Source organism: Eumetopias jubatus, unplaced genomic scaffold (genome assembly GCF_037043125.1).
Source record: "Eumetopias jubatus isolate StellerSeaLion01/CBP00866 unplaced genomic scaffold, mEumJub1_p1.0 scaffold_8, whole genome shotgun sequence".
Lineage (NCBI taxonomy): Eukaryota > Metazoa > Chordata > Mammalia > Carnivora > Otariidae > Eumetopias > Eumetopias jubatus.
Window position 1 is genome coordinate 67,469,440 of NW_028274814.1, and position 24,317 is coordinate 67,493,756.

A 24,317-nucleotide genomic window follows, 5' to 3' on the forward strand; every position below is an offset into this window, starting at 1 on the left:
GTTAATTTTTTTAACTGTTTTTTTTTTGAATTTTTCTTTTTCCCCTTTTCAACCAACATCTTATCAATCCTTTTTTAAAAAAAAGTTTATTTTTCATTTTTAGAGTCATATTCTATCCCTTCATAGTAGTTACCCTTATTTTTGGCATATATATATGTTGTTCTCTCTTTAAAATTTTGAGATACAATTTCTTCTAACAGATCAAAATGTACCCTAAATCACTAGTGTATGGCTTTGTTCTAGTCTCCTGCCTGATTGCATTCTCTCCCTTTTTTTTTAATCTTCTTTCTTTCAACTTATCAATTCCTTTTATAAAATCTTTTATAATTTTCATCTTTACAGTCATATTCCATCCCTTCATTGTACCAACCCTTATTTTGTACATATATGTCTTTCTTTCTTTAAAATTTTAGGAGGCACTTTCTTCTAGCAGACTGAAATCCACCCAAAATCTATGGTGTGGCGCTGATCTATGCACTAGCCTGATCATATGTGATCATATTCTGTTTTTTTGTTTTGTTTTGTTCTGTTTTTGTTTTTATCTTTTTCTTTTTTTTCTCTTTCTTTTTTCTTTCTTTCCCTCTGGTTTCAGATCTTGTCTGATTTGTTTAGAGTATATTTGCTGGGGACGTTGTTAACCTGTTAGCATTTTGTTCTCTCATTCATCTCTTCTCCTCTGGACAAAATGACAAAATGAAAAAAATCACCTCAGCAAAAAGAACAAGAGGTAGTACCATCTGCCAGGGACCTACTCAATACGGACATTAGTACGTCAGACCTAGAGTTCAGAATCATGATTTTAAAGATACTAGCTGGGCTTGAAAAAAGCATGGAAGTTATTAGAGGCACCCTTCCTGGAGAAATAAAAGAACTAAAATCTAACCAAATCGAAATAGAAAAGGCTATTAATGAGGTGCAGTCAAAAATGGGACACTAACTGCTAGGATAAATGAGGCAGAAGAGAGAATTAGTGATATAGAAGACCAAATGATGGAAAATAAAGAAGCTGAGAAAAAGAGAGATAAACAACTACTGGATCACGAGGGCAGAATTTGAGAGATAAGCGATACGATAAGACGAAACAACATTAGAATAATTGGGATCCCAGAAGAAGAAGAAAGAGAGAGAGGAGCAGAAGGTATATTGGAGCAAATTATAGCAGAGAACTTCCCTAATGTGGGGAAGGAAACAGGCATCAAAATCCAGGAGGCACAGAGAACCCCTCTCAAAATCAATAAAAATAGGTCAACATCCCGACATCTAATAGTAAAACTTACGAGTCTCAGAGACAAAGAGAAAATCTTGAAAGCAGCTTGAGAGGAGATATGTAACCTATAACGGTAGAAACATTAGATTGGCAACAGACCTATCCACAGAGACCTGGCAGGCCAGAAAGGACTGGCTTGATATCTTCAGAGCACTAAACGAGAAAAATATGCAGCCAAGAATACTATATCCAGCTAGGCTGTCAATGAAAATAGAAGGAGAGATAAAAAGCTTCCAGGACAAAGAAAAACTAAAGGAATTTGCAAACACGAAAACAGCCCTCCAAGAAATATTGAAAGGGGTCCTCTAAGCAAAGAGAGAGCCTAAAAGCAGCATAGACCAGAAAGGAACACAGACAATATACAGTAACAGTCACCTTACAGGCAATACAATGGCACTAAATTCATATCTTTCAAGAGTTACCTTGAATGTAAATGGGCTAAATGCCCCAATCAAAAGACAGAGGCTATCAGATTGGATTAAAAAACAAGACCCATCAATATGCTGTCTGCAAGAGACTCATTTTAGACCCAAAGACATCCCCACATTGAAAGTGAGGGGGTGGAAAACCATTTACCATGCTAATGGACACCAAAAGAAAGCTGGGGTGGCAATCCTTATATCAGACAAGTTAGATTTTAAACCAAAGACTGTAATAAGAGATGAGGAAGGACAGTATATCCTACTTAAAGGGTCTATCCAACAAGAAGATTTAACAGTTGTAAATATCTATGCCCCTAAAATGGGAGCAGCCAATTATATAAGGCAATTAATAATGAAAGCAAAGAAACACATTGACAACAATACAATAATAGTAGGGGACTTTAACACCCCCCTGAGTGAAATGGACAGGTCATCTAAGCAAAAGATCAACAAGGAAATAAAGACTTTAAATGACACCCTGGACCAAATGGATTTCACAGACATATTCAGAACATTCCATCCCAAAGCAATGGAATACACATTCTTCTCTAGTGCCCATGGAACATTCTCCAGAATAGATCACATCCTAGGACACAAATCAGGTCTCAACCGGTACCAAAAGATTGGGATCATTCCCTGCATATTTTCAGACCACAGTGCTTTGAAACTAGAACTCAATCACAAGAGGAAAGTCGGAAAGAACTCGAATACCTGGAGGCTAAAGAGCATCCTACTAAAGAATGAATGGGTCAACCAGGAAATTAAAGAAGAATTAAAAAAATTCATGGAAACCAATGAAAATGAAAACACAACTGTTCAAAATCTTTGGGATGCAGCAAAGGCAGTCCTAAGAGGAAAGTATATAGCAATACAAGCCTTTCTCAAGAAACAAGAAAGGTCTCAAATACACAACCTAACCCTACACCTAAAGGAGCTAGAGAAAAAACAGCAAATAAAGCCTAAACCCAGCAGGAGAAGAGAAATAATAAAGATCAGAGCAGAAATCAATGAAATAGAAACCAAAAGAAGAGTAGAACAAATCAATGAAACTAGGAGCTGGTCTTTGAAAGAATTAACAAAATTGATAAACCCCTGGCCAGACTTACCAAAAAGAAAAGAGAAATGACTCAAATCAACAAAATCATGAATGAAAGAAGAGAGATCACAACCAACACCAGAGAAATACGAACAATTATAAGAACAGATTATGAGCAACTCTATGCCAGCAAATTAGATAACTTGGAAGAAATGGATGCATTCCTGGAGATGTATCAACTCCAAAAATTGAACCAGGAAGAAATAGAAAACCTGAATAGACCTATAACCACTAAGGAAATGGAAGCAGTCATCAAAAATCTCCCAACAAACAAAAGCCCAGGGCCAGATGGCTTCCCAGGGGAATTCTACCAAACATTTCAAGAAGAATTAATATCTATTCTCCTGAAACTGTTCCAAAAAATAGAAATGGAAGGAAAACTTCCAAACTCGTTTTATGAGGCCACCATTACCTTGATCCCCAAAACAGACAAAGACCCCATCAAAAATGAGAATTACAGACTGATATCCTTGATGAACATGGATGTAAAAATTCTCACCAAAATCCTAGCCAATAGGATCCAACAGTACATTAAAGGATTATTCACCATGACCAAGTGGGATTTATCCCTGGGCTGCAAGGCTGGTTCAACATCCGCAAATCAATCAACGTGATACAATACAGTAACAAAAGAAAGAACAAGAATCATATGATCCTCTCAATGGATGCAGAAAAAGCATTTGACAAAGTACAGCATCCTTTCTTGATCAAAACTCTTCAGAGTATAGGGATAGAGGGTACATACCTCAATATCATAAAAGCCATCTACGAAAAACCTACAGCGAATATCATTCTCAATGGGGAAAAGCTGAGAGCTTTCCCTCTAAGGTCAGGAACGCGGCAGGGATGTCCACTCTCACCACAGCTATTCAACATAGTATTAGAAGTCCTAGCCACAGCAATCAGACAACAAAAAGAAATCAAAGGCATCGAAATCGGCAAGGAGGAAGTCAAACTCTCTCACTCTTTGCAGATGATATGATACTTTATGTGGAAAACCCAAAAGACTCCACCCCAAAACTGCTAGAACTCATACAGGAATTCAGTCAAGTGGCAGGATATAAAATCAATGCACAGAAATCAGTGGCATTCCTATACACCAACAAGACAGAAGAGAGACAAATCAAGGAGTTGATCCCATTTACAACTGCACCCAAAACCATAAGATACCTAGGAATAAATCTAACCAAAGAGGCAAAGGATCTGTACTCAGAAAACTATAAAATACTCATGAAAGAAATTGAAGAAGACATAAAGAAATGGAAAAACATTCCATGCTCATGGATTGGAAGAACAAACATTGTGAAGATGTCAATGCTACCTAGAGCAATCTACACATTCAATGCAATCCCCATCAAAATACCATCCACTTTTTTCAAAGAAATGGAACAAATAATCCTAAAATTTGTATGGAACCAGAAGAGACCCCGAATAGTCAGAGGAATCTTGAAAAAGAAAAGCAAAGCTGGTGGCATCACAATTCCGGACTTCCAGCTCTATTACAAAGCTGTCATCATCAAGACAGTATGGTACTGGCACAAAAACAGACACATCGATCAATGGAACAGAATAGAGAGCCCAGAAATGGACCCTCAACTCTATGGTCAACTCATCTTTGACAAAGCAGGAAAGAATGTCCAATGGCAAAAAGACAGTCTCTTCAACAAATGGTGTTGGGAAAATTGGACAGCCACATGCAGAAGAATGAAACTGGACCATTTCCTTACACCACACACAAAAATAGACTCCAAATGGTTGAAAGACCTAAACGTGAGACAGGAGTCCATCAAAATCCTGGACTCCTAAAGGAGAACACAGGCAGCAACCTCTTCAATCTCAGCCACAGCAACTTCTTCCTAGAAACATCGCCAAAGGCAAGGGAAGCAAGGGCAAAAATGAACTATTGGGATTTCATCAAGATAAAAAGCTTTTGCACAGCAAAAGAAATAGTCAACAAAACCAAAAGACAACCAACAGAATGGGAGAAAATATTTGCAAATGACATATCAGATAAAGGGCTAGTATCCAAAATCTATAAAGAACTTATCAAACTCAACACCCAAAGAACAAATAATCCAATCAAGAAATGGGCAGACGACACGAACAGACATTTTTCCAAAGAAGACATTCAAATGGCCAACAGACACATGAAAAAGTGCTCAACATTGCTCGGCATCAGGGAAATCCAAATCAAAACCTCAATGAGATACCACCTCACACCAGTCAGAATGGCTAAAATTAACAAGTCAGGAAATGAGAGATGTTGGTGGGGATGCAGAGAAAGGGGAAGCCTCCTACACTATTGGTGGGAATGCAAGCTGGTGCAACCACTCTGGAAAACAGTATGGAGGTTCCTCAAACAGTTGAAAATAGAGCTACCATACGATCCAGCAATTGCACTACTGGGTATTTACCACAAAGATGCAAATGTAGGGATCTGAAGGGGTACGTGCACCCTAGTGTTTATAGCAGCAATGTCCACAATAGCCAAACTGTGGAAAGAGCCAAGATGTCCATCGACAGATGAATGGATAAAGAAGATTTGGTATATATACACAATGGAATATTATGCAGCCATCAAAAGGAAGGAGATCTTGCCATTTGCAACGATGTGGATGGAACTGGAGGGTGTTATACTGAGTGAATGTCAATCAGAGAAAGACATGTATCATATGACCTCACTGATATGAGGAATTCTTAATCTCAGGAAACAAACTGAGGGTTGCTGGAGTGGTGGGGGGGTGGGCGGGATGGGGTGGCTGGGTGATAGATATTGGGGAGGGTATGTGCTATGGTGTGTACTGTGAAATGTGCAAGACTGTTGAATCCGATCTGTACCTCTGAAACAAATAATGCAATATATGTTAAGAAAAAAAAAAAGAAGAAAGGAGGGGAGGAATGAAGGCAAGTAACTTGGAGGGGGAGACGAACCATGAGAGACAATGGACTCTGAAAAACACTGAAGGTTCTAGAGGGCAGGGGGCTGGGGGGATGTGTTATCCTGGTGACAGGTATTAAAGAGGGCACATTCTGCATGGAGCACTAGGTGTTATGAACAAACAATGAATCATGGAACACTACATCAAAAACTAATGATGTAATGTATGGTGATTAACATAACAATAAAAAATTTAAATGTAAAAAAAGAAAGAAAAAGGAAAAAGTATATCCTTCATGAGGAGACTGTGAGGAGCACTCAATATATGTTCACTATTGTTCAGTCAAAGCTAGTCTCACAAGTCTCTACCTATTGGCACTGGTCTGTCTTCTACTCAGAATAAGACTGTCATCTTTTATAGAAAGGTCCTTCAGATATTTAAAGACAGGTAACACGGCACCTTTCTTCCAGGATAACTATTGCTGGATTCTTACGTGTGTCTCCCAGACTATGGCTTCAGAATGCTTTCCCTTCCACTCATACTTTAAACAGCTCTTTTACCAACATACAGCATTTTGATATCTCTTTCCTGAATATATCATAAAAAGAGTGTTTTCCTTTCTTTCTGGTCCTTAAAAGGTTGAAGTTTATTTCCTAAGAGATGAAACTGTCAGTACCGCTATAAACTAAAACATTAAATCTAAAGGATTTTATTTTGAAAAGTTTGTTTCCTTTTTTATTTTCTCTTCCACAACAAATATTTTAGTGTAACAGTTACTGACTCTTAAAATGAGTGAATTACAGGGTTATGCTGAGCATCAGCTGAACGAATGATTGCAAATTTTCTCCTCTGTTCCTTTGATAAGAACTGCGTCTTTTCTGATGCAAGATGATACTTTAAGGAGGACTTGACCAGATGTCCTCTAAATTGTCCCCTAATCCTCAGATCCCGTGATTTGAGGCTTCTGCAATTTTGTTGAAAGTACAAACATACTGAAGTCGTCCTCATTCCAAAGCATAGTAAGTTCATGACACATTTTAGAGGAAATTTCATTTATAACTATAGTACAAATAAATTATATGTATATAGAGATATATTTAAATATATTTATATCCTATTTCCTTTTTTTATTCTAAGAAATTGCTTCTTCAGAGGGTGATTAAATTCATTTTAAAGTGGTTTATCTACTCATGCTGCTTATTTTCCCATTTGACATGTTAATCCCCTATCTTCCCAGATAACCCTTTGGTTATTTCCATCACGTATAAACAAATGTTCCCAGTGACAGAAAGCCAGGGCAGCGACCTCCCATATGCCACAACACCATTAAGAATTCTTGACAAGGAAGCAGCCCTTTGAAGCTCTTAGCCCAAATACACAAAAAGGCCCCGCTCAGCTTGTCAACTGTCCTGATGACATGGGCAAGGTTGGGACACATATTTTTTTAAAAAAAGGGCTTTTTGTGTGGATCTATGATCAAAAACTGATATTCAACACACAAGGACCTCCTCCCTCAGAGGTCTTCACAGATAGTAAAGTAGTGAGGTTTTTTTGGTAAGCAAAGTGAACAAAGCAGGACATGGGGATCAAACCCTACCTTATCAGGGTCACAGACCAACTCATTTCACTAAAATCTACCACATTTGTATGTCTCTCCATGGTTATATGCTTTAGTCATTAGCTAATTCCAGTTTTCTTACAGGAAGTGTTTCTTGGTAAAGAATTTAGGGCTTTAGGGAAGAAATAGAAATATTTACAAGGTATTAAACCCTTAGCAACCAAAGTTTAATCATATCACATATACCACGATACACAAATAAATCAGATATACACAGATACCAATGCAGGCAACATTATTTTGCCCTCTTTTTGTGTTTAAGATTGAAGGCTCTCCTAAGGCCTTAAAAAACACAGAAGCTTCTTGAACATCCATCAGTTACCTGGAGGAATAAAAATGTTCCAAATGTTATTCATCAAAACTCTAGAAAAAGAGATGATTTCTCTCTTCAGTATTTAAAAATTGGTATCTAACTAATTTCATTTTGAACTAGGTTAGTAATCTAAATCTTCTCCAACAAGCTCTTAAAATTCAAAGAATTTTATCTTCTAAATATAATAAAGACTTAAGTACACATTCAAATTGAAAATGGGAATTTATTTTTCTATTACACTTTTCTGGTGAAAAGGAGCTGAAGGATTTTTTCCTTCTTATTTTCTTATAGCAAACATTGTCAGATTTAAAAAAAAAAGCAAAATGTAACAATTGTAGTTGAGAAGACTAATTTTATGTAAATGGTATTAATCACAGCTCAGTTAAAAGGACACTTGATATAAATTCGCTTCAGCAGATGATGTCAACTTTTCAATATTAGTATTTCTCATATAATTTCTGGGTGGCCTTGACATATTTTTCCTCAACATAATGTCTTCATTTTTTTTTGCTCTAGAATTTCCTTGCCTTAAAATAATGGCTTGAGGAAGATCACATGAGATTGAGAGGCTCTGTGCTATTTTTTAAATGTTGGACAAAGTTCAGCTGATTGATATGTAATTCATTAAAATGAGCTGTATTTTCAGTGCCCTGGGCTCACGCAACAGTTTGAGAGGTTCTGGTTCCTTTTGTAGCTGAAGAGTGTAGAGTCCATTTTTCTACCAGCCCACAGAAGTTGCTGAAAAAGTCCAGGCAATAGATCACATTGAGTCCTACTATTCAGAAGAGATTTGCTTTTCATGGTATTGTCACAGGGCAGGTATTTCCTTGAGCAAGACTCATACTTACCCAGTGTTAGAGGGAACATTGAATTTCATAACCATAGTCTCCTTTGTCTGTGAAAAGATTTTTAAATTTGCTGTGATCGCTTCATTTCTATTTCATTTTCTTAGAGTCACGCATGCTCCGTGATCTAAATTTCTTAAGTTCATTTCACATCAGAGAAAAAAATTCAAGAGGATAAAAACAAGCACAAAGTAAACAAACATATAATTTTGTCATTAAATTTTCTCCTGGATAACTCTGCAAATATTTCTTGTCGTTTCCATTCTGTTTCAACACTGCAGAACAGTACACTCGTGGCTCAAAGGCGAAGCAATGTGCGTATGAGTGACAAAACATGGAAACCAGAAAAGGAATATAAACGTAAATAAAACTTTTAAAATCCTAGTAAGACAACCACCTCCTTCCTTACTTGTTGTTAATGTTCATTCCACATGAATTCACATTTTGGTTCCGGAAGGCCCCTGCACCATAAGCCCAGATCATAAGGACCACAATCTGTGGAGGGTAAAAGCGAGCCTGTTGCCAGTGTCTACTGGTAGCAAACTTGCAAAAGTTTTTTAGAAGACTAATAAAATTATATTCTGCGTATTTGTTTTCTGGATTCTAGGGACCTTGGAAATAGAAAAGGCTAAGAAACAGGGCATGCTTTTTTGAGGTTTCTTGGGCGGGGAAGTAGAAAAATAGGTGTTTTCCTTTGGAGATTTTTTGTGGCTGAGAATGGTGAGGTTGAGATTTCTGAGAGCATGATTTTTCATTTTCCTCAGTCTTTAAGGGAGTGGTAGGCTTTGGTAGTCCGGCTGTTGACAAAATCTGTCTTCTTAAACTGAGCCTTTGGAGTAAGCAAACAGAAATGTGAAAGGTAACATTTTCACACAAGAAAATGGAGTTTTGAGTGATGTCTCGCCAGGGGCAGACAAGCAGGACATTATGATCTGGTTGTTAACTGCAACCCATACCTTTTTAGTGTTCTTACCTTCTTGTAGGCATTATGGAGCTCCGTGTGTGTCCACAGAGAATAGAGGAGAACAGAAGCAGCTTTACTTGCTTTGTTGGAGGCATAGCTGAAAAAAGGAAAAAGGCATTCCGAGATCAGTGAGAACATGTCAGGCTTCTGGGTGCTGTCTTTGGACGTTCCATACATCTTCTTTAACTGCTGTTGCTCCGTGGCCATCCACTAAGTCAGGCCACTCACCATGACAAGAGAATTAGGTGGTGAGCCTTGAAGGCCAGGGGCCACAATGGGTTTAAAAAAAAAAAAAAATTATAAAAAAAATCTTTTAAAACCACTAGCACAGGCCAACAAATAGTTTATAGAGCATATTCCTGATATTTATAAGGAATATATCCTTAGATTTCATAGATCCTTGATTTATAGAATACAATTTGTATATTTATATACACTATTTACATTTATTTTGTATTACAAAAAAATAAAATTAAATATGTATATATACACTATAGAATAGAAATGTATTTGTACATTTATAATGCATATATGTAGAATACAAATTCAGGAAAGCATGACTGAAAAATATATCTATCTCCTAGACTTAGTGACTCTACGAGTGTAAGAGTAATATTTTCAAGCTAATATAATAAATTCTTGTTGAAATATTTGTTAAAATAGCTTCAAAGTTTCTTTGTTTTTGTATAAAGTGAATGGAAATGCACTCCTGTTATAAATCCAAGTCACTACAGAATTGGACACTATATTTAGTTTTTTTCTTCAATTTTTTAAAAAGATTTTATTTATTTATTTATTTGAGAGCGAGTGAGAGACAGAGAGAGGAGGAGGGGCAGAGGGAGGAGACTCCCCGTGGAGCAGGAGGCTGACATGGGGCTGGAACCCAGGACCCTGGGATCATGACCTGAGTCAAAGGCAGACTCTTACCCAGCTGAGCCACCCAGGCGCCTCTTATTTTTTAAGTAATCTCTAAACCCAACGTGGGGCTCAAACTCACAACCCTGAGATCAAAAGTCACATGTTCCACTCACTGAGCCAGCCACGTGCCCCGACACTATACTTAGTTTTTGATGTTTTGCTTTTAAATTTGTCCTAAAACAAGGTGAGTGGTGGGGATGAGGTAACTGGGTGATGGGCATTAAAGGAGGGCACTGAAGTAATGGGCACTGGGTGTTGTATGCAACTGATGAATCACTAAATTCTACCCCTGAAACTAATAATACATTATATGTTAACTAAATTGAATTTAAATAAAAAACAAAACAAGAAGTTTGTCCTAAAACATCCTATTTCTGGCTAAGGATCTATGGTTTCTCAGAATTCTTTCTCTTCCATCACCTGAACTAGCATACGGCTGGATTTTTTCTTTTAACAAGAAACAAAGATTTAATTTTTCATATCATAGGAGGTTATAAACAGGCAACCACGAATAAAAAATGCAATACTGTATGGAAAAGCACATCTTGAGTTCATTCATTAGCTAAAAGCCTTTCTCTTCCATGCCAGCCTTGCACTAAGAGTAAGTCGAATTAGCACTTTACAGATTTTTTTTTTGTACTTCATGGACTTTTCAAAGTCACCTGCTAATACTGAAATACTAATAAAGCCATGAAAGCTATGGGTCTCTAATATTTAAAATTGGAAAATGTTTTTGAATTGCAAGGGTTTTATATCACAGTTTCTTTATAAGTTGGTTGTTTGGCACTTGGAAATCATTTATTCAAAGAAAAAAATGCTATAAATGGCAACTAATTTCCAGGCTAGCCCCTAAATTACAGGTCGGCTATACAACACTCTAGCAAGGAAGGAATAGCGGCATGACTGGTAGACGCTCCTTTTGATTTTTTTTTTTTTTTTTTTTTTTTTGAGACAGGGCAAATGGACACTCAGGGCAAAAAAGAAGAGTAGCACATCCCCATATGTTACTAAGCTATAAGAAGTTTCCAAAAGTGAGGGCATATTCTCATGCACTTCTGATGCCTGAATACTCAAATAATTAAAATCATATGGTCTTACAGAGATTTGCTTATAAGCATGGATGACTACTTGAAATAGTCATTTCTGTTCTACAGCAATCATTCAATCTTTCCATAGAGATCGAGCAACCGCTCTCTGCCAGACTCTGGGGGCAGGTGAATATTCTGACTTGGTGACCTGACATTCCAACCAGTGCTCCTTTTAACCCTGACTCTGAATATGGTCTTCCTTCCCCATGAGGTCTGCCAGAGTGGGGCTGCAAAGTATAAGGGCCTGCCTGAATGGGGCTGTGGGGAAGGAGATGTGTGTTTACTCCAGGACACCAGAGACCGCTATGCTTTCCCGTGCGGCCAGGCACACATTTGTCTACCAGGGGTAAAGTCGTTTGCTTTACAACTCATTAGAATTGGGGTATAACATTTCATCTCTTTCTTAGTTGTTTACAAAAGTAACTTGTATTTAACAAGTCAAACAATTCAGAATTGTATAAAGAGAAAAAGATGCCCTCTTTGGATTCCATGTCTCTAAATTAACTAATAGTAATAATTTTGTTACACAAGGTTTTTCATTCTCTTTATCACTTTTTTTTTTTTTAAGTGGGGAAAAATTAAAGACACAGAAATAGGGATGTAGGATGACTTCTATACATTAGACCATCTATTCTCAAAAGGGAATAAGAGATGGAAGAGATGTGATAGAGAAAACCGAGAAAGCAAGAATTTCTGATTATGTTGCCTCCTACTTGTATTATCCCTGCTTCTTCTAAGCCACCTGGGGTGACACTGACTCCAGATCTAAGTGGGGAAAGGGGCAGTCCTTGTCCGTAGGGCTCCTACTTTGCCTACGTTTTGCTGGTTTTGATTCACAGCTGTGGCTCTGGGAAATAAATTAATTCATTAAGTTGATAAAAGGCTGGAGTGTACTACCCAGGGAAACTATTGAGTTGGACTACCTGGATATTTTAGAAGTGAATGGGCAACTATTTGGCTTGGAGAATTCAGTTTTTCACTTGCTTGATTATCAAGGATTGAACCAGAAGATCTGGCCCAACTTTACAATCTTGTTTTTTGGCCATAATACCCCTGGCACTCAATGTGTCGACGTTCAAAACTAGATTTACATATGGGAGTGGTGGTGAGGAATGAGCAGAAAGCCAACAGGCAGATACTACAGGACTTACACATCGCCTGAGCTGATGGTCATGATTTTCTGCAGGCCTCCAGTGTTTAGCAGATCCCGTGCATTCTGGTAACTATTTTGGATTATATTGTTCAGAGTGTAGCAGGCAGAGGCTGTCGTCTCAATAAGAAGATCAGTACTCGGGACTGTGTCAGGAATTATGGAAACCAGATCTGGTAGAGTTTCTTTGGCTACAAAATGAACAAAATCAACACTTGATTAGGACTGTTCCTTAATCTCAAGATCCCAATACATTTTGGGTAAAGAACATTTTTTTTTAAGATTTTATTTATTTATTTGACAGAGAGAGAGAGAGACAGCGAGAGAGGGAACACAAGCAGGGGGAGTGGGAGAGGGAGAAGCAGGCTTCCCGCGGAGCAGGGAGCGTGATGTGGGGTTCGATCCCAGCATCCTGAGATCATGACCTGAGCCGGAGGCAGATGTTTAACTGAATGAGCCACCCAGGCACCCTGGTAAAGAACATTTTAAAAAGAAACACAACCGGTTAATGAACATATGGAAAGATGTAATCTCTGATACTCAAATTTAAAAAAGATCCTTAAAAAGATGATATTCTTTTTTTTTTTTTTTTTAAGATTTATTTGAGAGGGAGAGAGCACATGTAGGTACACATGCCTGTGAGTGGGGAGAGGGGCAGAGGGAGAGGGAGAATCTCCAGCAGACTCTCTGCTGAGCATGGAGTCCAATGTGGGGCTCGATCCCATGACCCTGAGAGAATGACCTGAGCTGAAATCAAGAGCTGGATGCTCAACCAACTTAGCCACCCAGGTGCCCCCAAAAAGATGATATTCTGTGCTCAGTACATTGGAAATCTTTTGATAGAAATGACAATGACAATTTGACAGAAGTGTGAAGAATTAAAAAAAATTTTCACATCCTTTATTCAGTAATTCCACTTCTGGAAATTCATCCTAAAGACATTACTTTAAAAACTGAAAAAGCTTTATGCAGAGGCTTTTATAAGTAAAAAATTATAAAAAGCTTAAATAATTCAATAGGAATATGATTATCTAAAACACATCTGCAAAGATTATGTATCCCCAAAATATTTATGAAACATGTATAACAAGAAAATACTTATGTTAGTATTCTGTGGGAAAATTCAGTACAGTTATTTATAAAGAATATATAACATTTGGAAAAAAATATTCAAAAGAAACCTGAGAAGAAATACATTAAAATATTAATAGGACTTGTTTTTCTACAATACTATTGATGGTCATTTAAAAAGTCTTAAAAAATTATCTGTACTGCTTAGTTTCTTCAATGTACAAATAATACTATTATTTATTTATTTATTTATTTAAAGATTTTATTTATTTGACAGAGAGAGACACAGCGAGAGAGGGAACACAAGCAGGGGGAGTGGGAGAGGGAGAAGCAGGCCTCCCGCGGAGCAGGGAGCCCAATGTGGGGCTCAATCCCAGGACCCTGGGACCATGACCCGAGCCGAAGGCAGACGCTTAACGACTGAGCCACCCAGGTGCCCCCAAATAATACTATTATTTAAAAAAGAAAAAAACCCCACTATTTCAAATTTATGTTTTCACCCTATATGTAAGTTCTTGATTGTAGGGTTTTAATTTGGCTTTTTTTGTGGTAACAAAAGAGGTATTAATATTTGATGATTTGATTATAAATTGTCAAATATATTTTAGGCAATATGAATTTATACTGGATTTTTCGCAATAATTCTTTTCATGTATGTTTTCTTCTTTTTCTCTTACTACTTTGGACTCTTCTTAAATGATTGAGAGCATGCTCCTACTGCTCCTCACAACTCTTTAATACAGTGTTGTGTTTATCATGGTTGTATAACAAATATTTCTGCCTAATTTTATTGTTTCTTCATCTCAGTTTATGTGTGACGATGAACTGCACTCCTCTCTAGGGCACTGCATTGTAATTAGTCATGGGCCTGTCTGAATTCCAAAGGGGGCTATGGGTTCCTTGAAGACAATTATCATATTCATTTCTGGACTTCCAGCATCGATTGCTATCCCTAAAACGGAGAGGGATGCAATAAAAGGAACTGAGCAACTATCATCTTTTGATAATACGTGGACATGATTGACAGGAAAGACACACCTTCTGCTCAAAGACCTGAACTCTGGCTTTAACTCTCATTGAAACATCATGGCCCAGTGTTCAGAGCTCAGAGCTCAGCCTCTGAAGTCACACTTCTTCAGTTTCACTCCTGTCTCTGCCACTCAGTGGCTGTGTGGTCTGGGCAAGCTACTTAACCTCTCCATGCTGCATTTTCCTAATGTGTAAAATGAGGAAATAATAGTATCTACTTCAAGGAGTTGGTAATATATATACATGCATAATTGCATACACATAACATTAGGAAAGAAAATATGCAAAAGAAGCCTGAGAAGAAAGAGCATATGTAGGGGCGCCTGGGTGGCTCAGTCGTTAAGCGTCTGCCTTCGGCTCAGGTCATGATCCCAGGGTCCTGGGATCGAGCCCCGCATCGGGCTCCCTGCTCGGCGGGAAGCCTGCTTCTCCCTCTCCCATTCCCCTTGCTTGTGTTCCTTCTCGCGCTTTGTCTGTCAAATAAATAAATAAGATCTTTAAAAAAAAAAAAGAGCATATGTATGTATGCATACATACATATGCACATAACTGGGCCTGGATAAATATATTTATTCTGGGACAATTAAAATGGGATCTTTAATAGTGAAATATAAAATTAAAGGCCTTATCATCATATTGGAGGGTTAGAGCTCAATGTCATATTGTTGAGGGAGATTTTATTTAATCTTTAAATTCAATGCCTTAAAAAGTTAAGACATTAGTTGGATGTCTGAAAACATTTGTAACTATGGAAATAAATGGGAACTGAGAATCTAAAGATGTCTCCAAATACTTCCTTATAAATACACTATTTTATCTGATCCTTGTAAAAACACTGTGAGGTAGTGACTGGATGACTAGCCAAGGTGGTGTATGTGACGAATTGGCGTTGTAGGACGCAGATCCGTTGTCTTCTGCATGGGATCTATTATGCTGTCACCATACCAAGTGTGCCTATCTTTAAATTTGTAAGAAAATATAAGTTTTTAAAAAAGATTTTATTCATTTATTTGAGAGAGACAGTGTGCGTGCATGAGCCAGGGTGAGGGGCAGAAGGAGAAGCAGACTCCCCACTGAGCAGGGAGCCCAACACAGGGCTCAATTCCAGGACCCTGGGATCATGACCTGACCCGAAGGCAGATGCTTAACCAACTGAGCCACCCAGGCACCCCAACAAAACATAAGTTTTAAGTTTATTTCTGTAAATCTGAGTAATATGTGAGGATTTCATTCCAGGTCAGCATATGGAAAGTTTTAGTCTAGAAGTCTCTCATGAAAATGAGATTCATGTATTTCAAACTGATTTTCATTTATTCCTGGCTATGAATACTTTGAATCAAGATGGGTCCTGTCACTCAAATTACATATCTGACATAAAGCTGATTTGGAATTTAAAAATTGCATTTATCTTGCAGAAGCCTCTTCTTGATACTGTCTTTGAAATGAGAGAAGCTTTATCAGGGGATCATCTTATGAAAGCATGGGGCTACAGAGAAGTAAACCCATAATTATATGGTCAATTAATCTTTGACAAGGGAGGTAAGAATATGCTATGGGAAAATACCAGTCTCTTCAACAAATGGTGTTGGGAAAACTGGACAGCAACATGCAAAAGAATGAAACTGGACCACTTCCTTACACCATATGCAAAAATAAGATCGATTAAGGACCTCAGTGTGAGAACTCAAACCATAAAATTCCTAGAAAAGAGCACAGGCAGTAATTTCTCTGACATCGACTGTAGCAACATTTTTCTAGATCTGTCCATTGAGGCAAAGGAAACAAAGCAAAAGTAAACTATTGGGACTATATCAAATGAAAAAGCTTCTGTTCAGCAAAAAACAACTAGCAAAACTAAAAGATAACCTACTGAATGGAAGGAGACAGTTGCAAATGACATATCTGATAAAGGGTTATTATCCAAAATATGTGAAGAACTTATACAACTCAACACCCATAAAACAAATAATCCAATTAAAAAATGAGAAGAACAGATGTTTCTCCAAAGAAGACAGATGGCCAACAGACACATAAAAAGATGCTCATTATCACTTATCATCAAGAAAATGCAGATCAAAGCCACAATGAGATATTACCTCACACCTGTCAGATGGCTTAAAAAAAAAACAAACAAAAAAACCCAAAAAAACTCAAGAAACAACAAGTGTTGGCAAGAATATGGAAAAAAAGGAACCCTCGTTGCATTGTTGGTGCGAATGAAAACACAGTGGTGCAGCCACTGTGGAAGACATATGGAAATTCTTCAAAAAATTAAAAATAGGACTACCCTACCATCTAGTAATTGCACTACTGGGTATTTACCCGAAGAATACAAAAACACAAATTCAAAGGGATATATCCACCACTATGTTTACTGCAGCATTATTTACAGTAGCCAAATTATGGAAGCAGCCCAAGTGCCCATGGATAGATGAGTAGATAAAGAAAGTGTGGTGTGTGTGTGTGTGTGTGTGTGTGTGTGTGTGTGTGTGTGTGTGTGTATGCATTATATGGAATATTATTCAGCCATTAAAAAAAGAATGAAGGGGCACCTGGGTGGCTCAGTTGGTTAAGCAACTGCCTTCGGCTCAGGTCATGATCCCAGGGTCCTGGGATGGAGCCCTGCATCGGGCTCCCTGCTCAGCAGAGAGCCTGCTTCTCCCTTTCCCTCTGCCTGCCCCTCTGCCTACCTGTGCTCTCTGTCTCTCTGTCAAATAAATAAATCTTTAAAAAAAATAAAATAAAAAAGTAAAAAAAGAATGAAATCTTGTCATTTGCAACAACATGGTTGGAGCTAGAGAGCGTGACACGAAGTGAAATAAGTCACTCAGGGAAAGACAAATACCATATGATTTCCCTCATATGTAGATTTTTTTAAAAAAGATTTTATTTATTTGAGAGAGAGAGAGAGAGCACAAGCAGGGGGAACAGCTGAAGGAGAGGAGGAGCAGTCTCCCTGTTGAACAGGGAGCCCGATATGGGGCTCGATCCCAGGACCCTAGGATCATGACCTGAGCCGAAGGCAGGTACTTAACTGACTGAGCCACCCAGGTGCCCCTCATATGTAGAATTTAAGAAACAAAATAAACAAACAAAGGGGGAAAAAAAGGCAATCCAAAAAACAGACTCTTAACTATAGAGAACAAAGTGATATTTATCAGAGGGGAGGTAGGTGGGGGGGTGATGCATGAAACAGGTGAAGAGGATTAAGAGTACACATACTGTGATGAGCACTGAATACTGTATAGAATTGTTGAATGACCACATTGTACACCTGAAACGAATGTAACACTGCATGTTAACTACACTAGAATTAAAATTTTAAAAATTGCAAAGAATCTAATAAAGATGATCTCATTAGAATTTTATGGATAAAACCCCACTACAATAATAGGCTCCATAAAATAAATTGAACAAAACTAGACTTTTGGTGCAAAGTACTTCATTAGTGAGAGGATTTGGATCAGGCTGGTTATAATAAATCCTGATGTGACTGTACCATAATGGTCCTTTGGACCTACTCCATAATAAAGGAGAAGGCCAGACCTATTTAACAAAACACTGGCCCTCCCTATAATGTTGAGTGGGCATCACCTACAATTTACATGGCACTTTAATTAAGAGGACCACTAAAATGACAAACTGGAATACAGACATTGGAATAGAAACTTCCCTCTCTCTTTCCGTCTCTCTCTTCCTTCCCCTTCTTCTTTCCTTTCTTTGTTTCTTTCCATTTTATGTTTTTACAGGCTAGTGACAAAAATATATGTTATACATGTTACACACATGTCATACGCATGTTGCAAAAAAGGAAATTTTAGAGATCGAGGAGACTAATGTTGCTGCAGGGGCAATCAAGACATTTTTCTAGGTTTGGCCAAGAGTTGGAAATCAGGACTGAGACAAACTTGAGTACACATTACCACAGTCTCTAAAACATGCCTGAAATGTAGTGACAAATTTATCCAAAGTTCAGTGATTCTATATCATTTAGTTGCTTTTGTTAAAACTAACTCTAATGATTAGCCACTAGATGTAATATGATCCAATTTTAATATCATTTATCTTTCTGTTTGTCTAAACTTTTATGTCCATAGACACAAAGAGATGTCTGGAATAATATTCAACTAAGGTTAACAATGGTTGTTTTCTGAGTGGTAAGAGAAAGTACTTTTGCTTTATTTGTGGTGCTTTTCTTAATTGCTTGAATTTTTAAAATGAGCATATGTCTTTTAAAAACAATTGAAGTTGTTCTTTAATAAAATCATCCAAAACAATGATTTTCCATTTACCTAGCTTCTGGTTAAAAGTGACAAATATGGGATGAGAAGTCACATTGTTAAGCCATTAAAAATTAAGAGGAAAAAAAGTGTAATTATTATAATTATCAAGGTGAGCCAAGAAAATTTCAGATGTAATGTATCAAAGCCAGAACTCACTCAAAGTTGGCAAACAAAGAAAATAAACATTAAGTATAGTGAAATGCAAAAAACATCTTGTCTCTGCTAAGGCCATTTTCTGCTCAACTGAAGAATTAAATAGAGGGTTTATATATATATTAAAAAAAAAAAAAGAAAGTGTGGGGCTACATTTGTATCTTCCCAACAGTTAGAAGATGGTAGAACATGGAAACAACAGCATTTCTACCCTGAAGGCACGTGTAGAACGCGTCCAGTGCGGTTACCTCCATCAGCTCTGTTTAAAGATGGAGTCGGGGCGCCTGGGTGGCTCAGTTGTTAAGCGTCTGCCTTCGGCTCAGGTCGTGACCCCAGGGTCCTGGGATGGAGCCTCACATCGGGCTCCCTGCTCCACAGGGAAGCCTGCTTCTCCCTCTCCTACTCCCCCTGCTTGTGTTCCCTCTCTCGCTATGTCTCTGTCAAATAAATATAAATAAAATCTTAAAAAAAAAAAAAAAAAGGAGTCAACATTTCCTTTGGGGGCAAAAAAAAAAGTCAAAGGATGATACACCTGATTCAAGTGCAGCACAAAAGTCCACAAAGGACAATGAGGAGAACACTTCCATAATTTTCCGAGCGCCTAGGGCAAGGTTTCTTTTAGATTCATGAAAAATTTCCAGGCTCTTTCTATATTTATAATGGGCAGGAAACCATTGCATGAAACCACCTCTCCAATATCGTGCGGCTGGCTGGCTTTGGAAATGACATAATTAAAACATAACCAGACTTCAGTATCTCTGGTGCTGTGTGTCTGTGCGTGTATCCCAAATTCACCCAATCCCCTAAAACCAAACAAAAATTTGTTTATAATATTAGTGGAATTTTGTGAAAAACTGAACTTCGAGTTGTCAGGAATGACTAATTTATGGAGCATTAGGAAGCATGACTGATTTTGGTGTTACCTTCCTATTATCTCATTTTATAGTTTTTGACCTGATTCACATTTATCAGACATTTCTGTGTATAAAGCAAATGAATAAAACATTGTATTATTTGATAGTGTAACACAGTTATCTTTGTCAATAGACTCTCAAAAAAAAGGAGCAAATGTTTCAATGTATTCATTTTAAAACTGCCTATGCCAAATTTTTTTTTTTAATTTTTAAAATTTTTTATTTAAATTCAATTTAGTTAACATATAGTGTATTATTAGTTTCAGGGGTAGAATTCAGTGATTCATCGGTTGTATATCCCATCAAGTGCCCTCCTTAATGCCCATCACCCAGTTACCCCATCCCCACCCACCTCCCCTCAAGCAACCCTCAGTTTGTTCTCTATAGTTAGGAGTCTCTTATGGTTTGCTTCCCTCTCTGTTTTTATCTTATTTTTCCTTTCCTTCCTTTATGTTAATGTGTTTTGTTTCTTAAATTCCACATATGAGTGAGATCATATGATAACTGTCTTTCTCTGACAGACTTATTTCGCTTAGCATAATCCCCTCTAGTTCCATTCATGTCGTTGCAAATGTATGCCGAATTCAATATATATTCAGTGACTTCTCCTTCTTGTCTTTTTGCATGTCCATCCATTTTTTTCTAGTGCAACAGGGACAAAGACCTCATTCTAAAATGAGGACTGCCGTGTGTATATTTTCAATGTTTTAGAAGAGTAGTGCTTAAGCAGGTTAAACTAACTGCGTGGGTTAAAAAGACCCCTGACCGCACAGCCAATGGCTGAAAAACATCAGACACGTTACCTACCTTGTTAATTATAATTAGGTCTAAAATTTTTCTTCTGCAGTAATTAAAACAAACAAAAAAATGCTGGATATTAAGAAAAATCCCATTTAAGACCCAGGGAGAAAGCCTACCTGGGTGCCTGGGTGCAAAGGCCAGGTCTATTTCTCACATTTTGCTCCTTTTGTCATTTTCAGTTCATCATTGTAGAAAACATGATAAAGACAATGGTTCCCTGCATTTGTATTTTCAATATGTATTCACAACATCGAGACACGTTTGTTGACTCACCAATTTCATTCTGCAGAGAAAGATTCCGAGACAAATTTCTCAGCAGGGAGACCGCCGTCTTTTTCACACTTGGATCACCAACATGCAGCATCTTGCGGATGTGCTGAAGGCCATTTTCCTTCTGGACAACTGTCTGAGCTACTGACGTCGGCATCTGTTGCATGAGACAAGTCTTATCAGTACTATTGCCATTTGACTTCACGCTAATATTAAATTTCTGTAGATTATTAGAGACTGAGCAAGATGTTTTGAAAACTAGGGCTGTGATGAAACTAGTCTGAAGATATTTCTTTTAAATTCTTAGTGTGTTTTCAGGGGCAGCTGGGTGGCTCAGTTCATTAAGCGTCTGCCTTTGGCTCAGGTCATGATCCCAAGGTCCCAGGAGCCTGCTTCTCCCTCTCCTTCTGCCCCTCTCCCTGTTCATGCTCTCTCTGTCTCTCTCAAATAAATAAATAAAATTTAAAAAAATAATTATTACATTTTCAATTTTATTACAGGATAAAAACAGCTTATTTGGTATTTTTAAATAGAATACTGGATTTGGTTAGTTTCTATATTTTTGCATGTTTATAAATAAAATGGGCCTGTCTTTTCCTTTCTTTCCTCTTTATTCCCATTTTCAGCTCAGCATTGTGAAAAGGATATAAGGACGATGTTAATAGAATCAAATACTAGTGTCATGAAATTAGTTGCATAATGTTTTCCCTTTTTCTATTTTCTTGAACTATTTGTTTAATATAAGAATAATCCCAACTTTGTGGGCCTCATGGAATTTACCTATAAAGACAGGTAGAGCTGAGAAAAATTTTAAAGGGAGATGTCTTTAATATTTCAGCGTATTTGCTTGCTGTTGCTTTGGTCACCTTCTTGCTCACATTTTGGCATTTTACATATTTTAATAAACTTAGTCATTTCTAAGAAGCCAGCTTATTCTAAAAGAGATACTGGGCTTTTAAAGAAAAGAATGTATGGCTAGTTAGATTTAATTTTACATTCTCAGTCGGAGGTTGTATGTGCAAATCATATTTGGAATCAGGTTGGCCACCTACTTTCAGGGGGTCTGAGTACCGACCAGAACCTTCCTAGCATCAATATACTTCTAATACTGGGGTCTCAGCTTGTGTCTAAAACTTTATAGATTTGTATTTGAAGCTAACTTGAAGCCACCTGACAGAAATTCCTGTAATTCTTGACCATTCTTCAGGGTGTCTATCTTCTCTGTTTCTCTTATCTAAACACTGCTTATTTCCCCCACCTCCTGCAGACTGCTCTCCTTACATTCTCCAAGATACCTTTTAGAACAGGGGTTCTTAATATAGGGCCCAGGATAGGTTTCAGGGAGGAGACAGGAAGTCCTTAAAACTGTTTCAGTATTGGGGCACCTGGCTGGCTCAGCTGGTGGAGCCTGCAGCTCTTAATCTTTGAGTTGTGACTTTGAGCTCCACTTTGGGTATAGAGATTACTTAAAAATTTTAAAAAATCGGGGGTGCCTGGGTGGCTCAGTCGTTAAGTGTTTGCCTTGGGCTCAGGTCATGATCCCGAGATCCTGGGGTCAAGCCCCGCATCGGGCTCCCCGCTCGGCGGGAAGTCTGCTTCTCCCTCTCCCACTCCCCCTGCTTGTGTTCCCGCTCTTGCTATCTCTCTCTCTGTCAAATAAATAAATAAAAATCGTAAAAATCGTAAAAAACAAGACAAAAGAAAGCCTATTTTTGTGTTTATAATAAACTTTCTCAGGGAAAGGATATATAATTTTTATTAGATACTCAAAGTGTCTACAACTCCAAAGAAGTTTAATAATCACTATTTTAGAATGTTTTATTGTAAACAAGTTACACTTTGTCTTTCACTAATTTGCAGAGCACTCCATTAAACTATTTTGCTCAATTCTGAGAAGAATCCTTCCTCTGTAGCCATCCAGAGAGGAGGCTATTTATTCTCTACCACTCCTGTGACTTGGGTACAGAGGCAGGTTAGCATTCCTTTCTCTTCCCAATGGCCTGTCTAGATAAATGTCTTCCCTCACATGCAAAAGCTCTGCTCTTCTGAGTCACTGTCATCCAGCTCTACTACCTACATAGAGTTTTCTTTGTCATCTCAAGGCCTACTGGTCCTTTCCCAACAACCACTGGAGGCTTCAAGAGCCTGGCTCAGAGCCTTCTCCACCTCCCATTCACTGTAGATGACCACATCATAGTTCCTAGCCTTCCTAAGTGTCACTGACCTTCATCTCTCCCCTACATCAGGCATTCACTTCCATGGTCATACAAAACCTGTATTCACCCCAAAATACCTTGATTCTGAAAACATAAACTCCAATGTTAGACTCTGAACACAACTTCCTGTTCTCTTTGTTCTCTCTCCCTCACTCCTACCATACTACTTCTTCAGCCTCATCAACAACTCCAGGGCCTTTATCTCACCTTTACTCCCCATACCTCAAGTTGTCAATCCTCTTCTGCCTTACCTTTCTTTCTTATTTAGACTAAGGTACATGAACCAACACATCAAAAACCATCTTTCAATACCCTTAACTCTCTTATCATTCCAGCTTATTTCTACCCACCCATTAAAACTGCAAAACTCATTTGATACCTGGCCACCAAATACTGCTAGAGTAAATAGGGCATTCATGGAATGATCTTTTTCTGCAAATTTATGGTCTCCAGTCTTCACTAGAAACCAAATGTTGCCAGTCAACTTGCTGTTTTTTAAATGCCTGCTGGGGCTTCAAAGCCTTACACCAGAATGATCCTCTTAAAATTTAATCTGATTATGTTCTACCTCAGGAGTAAGCTGTGTAATGACTCTCCATTGTCTCCAGAATGTTCAGATGTCTTCATATGGCCTGGCATCCACTTTCCTCTCTTTCCTTATCCTTACTCCCTAATTCTCTAGGTTACAACTATACCAAGCTGCTATTTCTTCTATTAGAACACAGCTCCTTTAAAGGAGGACATGGATCTTATCCATCCCTTTTTCCCCCCTCAGGGCCTTGTATGGTGCCTAGAACATGAGAGGTCCTATGTAAATGTTTACTGAACTGAACTATATGAATAATATGTTATCAAGTTTTCCCAAAGATTTACTATCATCTCAGGAGATCAAGATGGAGTAAAAAGTCACAAGATATTTATTTCTTAAAATTTTTAAGACATAAGATGCTTTTAAAATTAAAAATCTTGCTTTGTATGTATATCATACTGTACCACCTAATGATATATTGTTATATATAA

At 37.8% G+C, this 24,317-nt stretch overlaps 1 protein-coding gene across 1 annotated transcript in view; it reads right to left on the reverse strand.

Annotated features, from left to right (window-relative positions):
* Positions 1-7,835: 7,835 nt before the first annotated feature.
* Positions 7,836-24,317, reverse strand: part of PKP2 (plakophilin 2) — a 91,756-nt gene continuing 75,274 nt past the window's right edge. Inside the window, exons 10-13 of the mRNA XM_028113214.2 lie at positions 21,085-21,238; positions 12,562-12,751; positions 9,414-9,501; positions 7,836-9,269 (exon numbers count right to left, since the gene is read on the reverse strand). Of these exons, the coding sequence (XP_027969015.1) occupies positions 9,201-9,269; positions 9,414-9,501; positions 12,562-12,751; positions 21,085-21,238 (501 nt within the window). The 3' untranslated portion in view covers positions 7,836-9,200. The remainder of the gene's footprint in view (positions 9,270-9,413; positions 9,502-12,561; positions 12,752-21,084; positions 21,239-24,317) is intronic.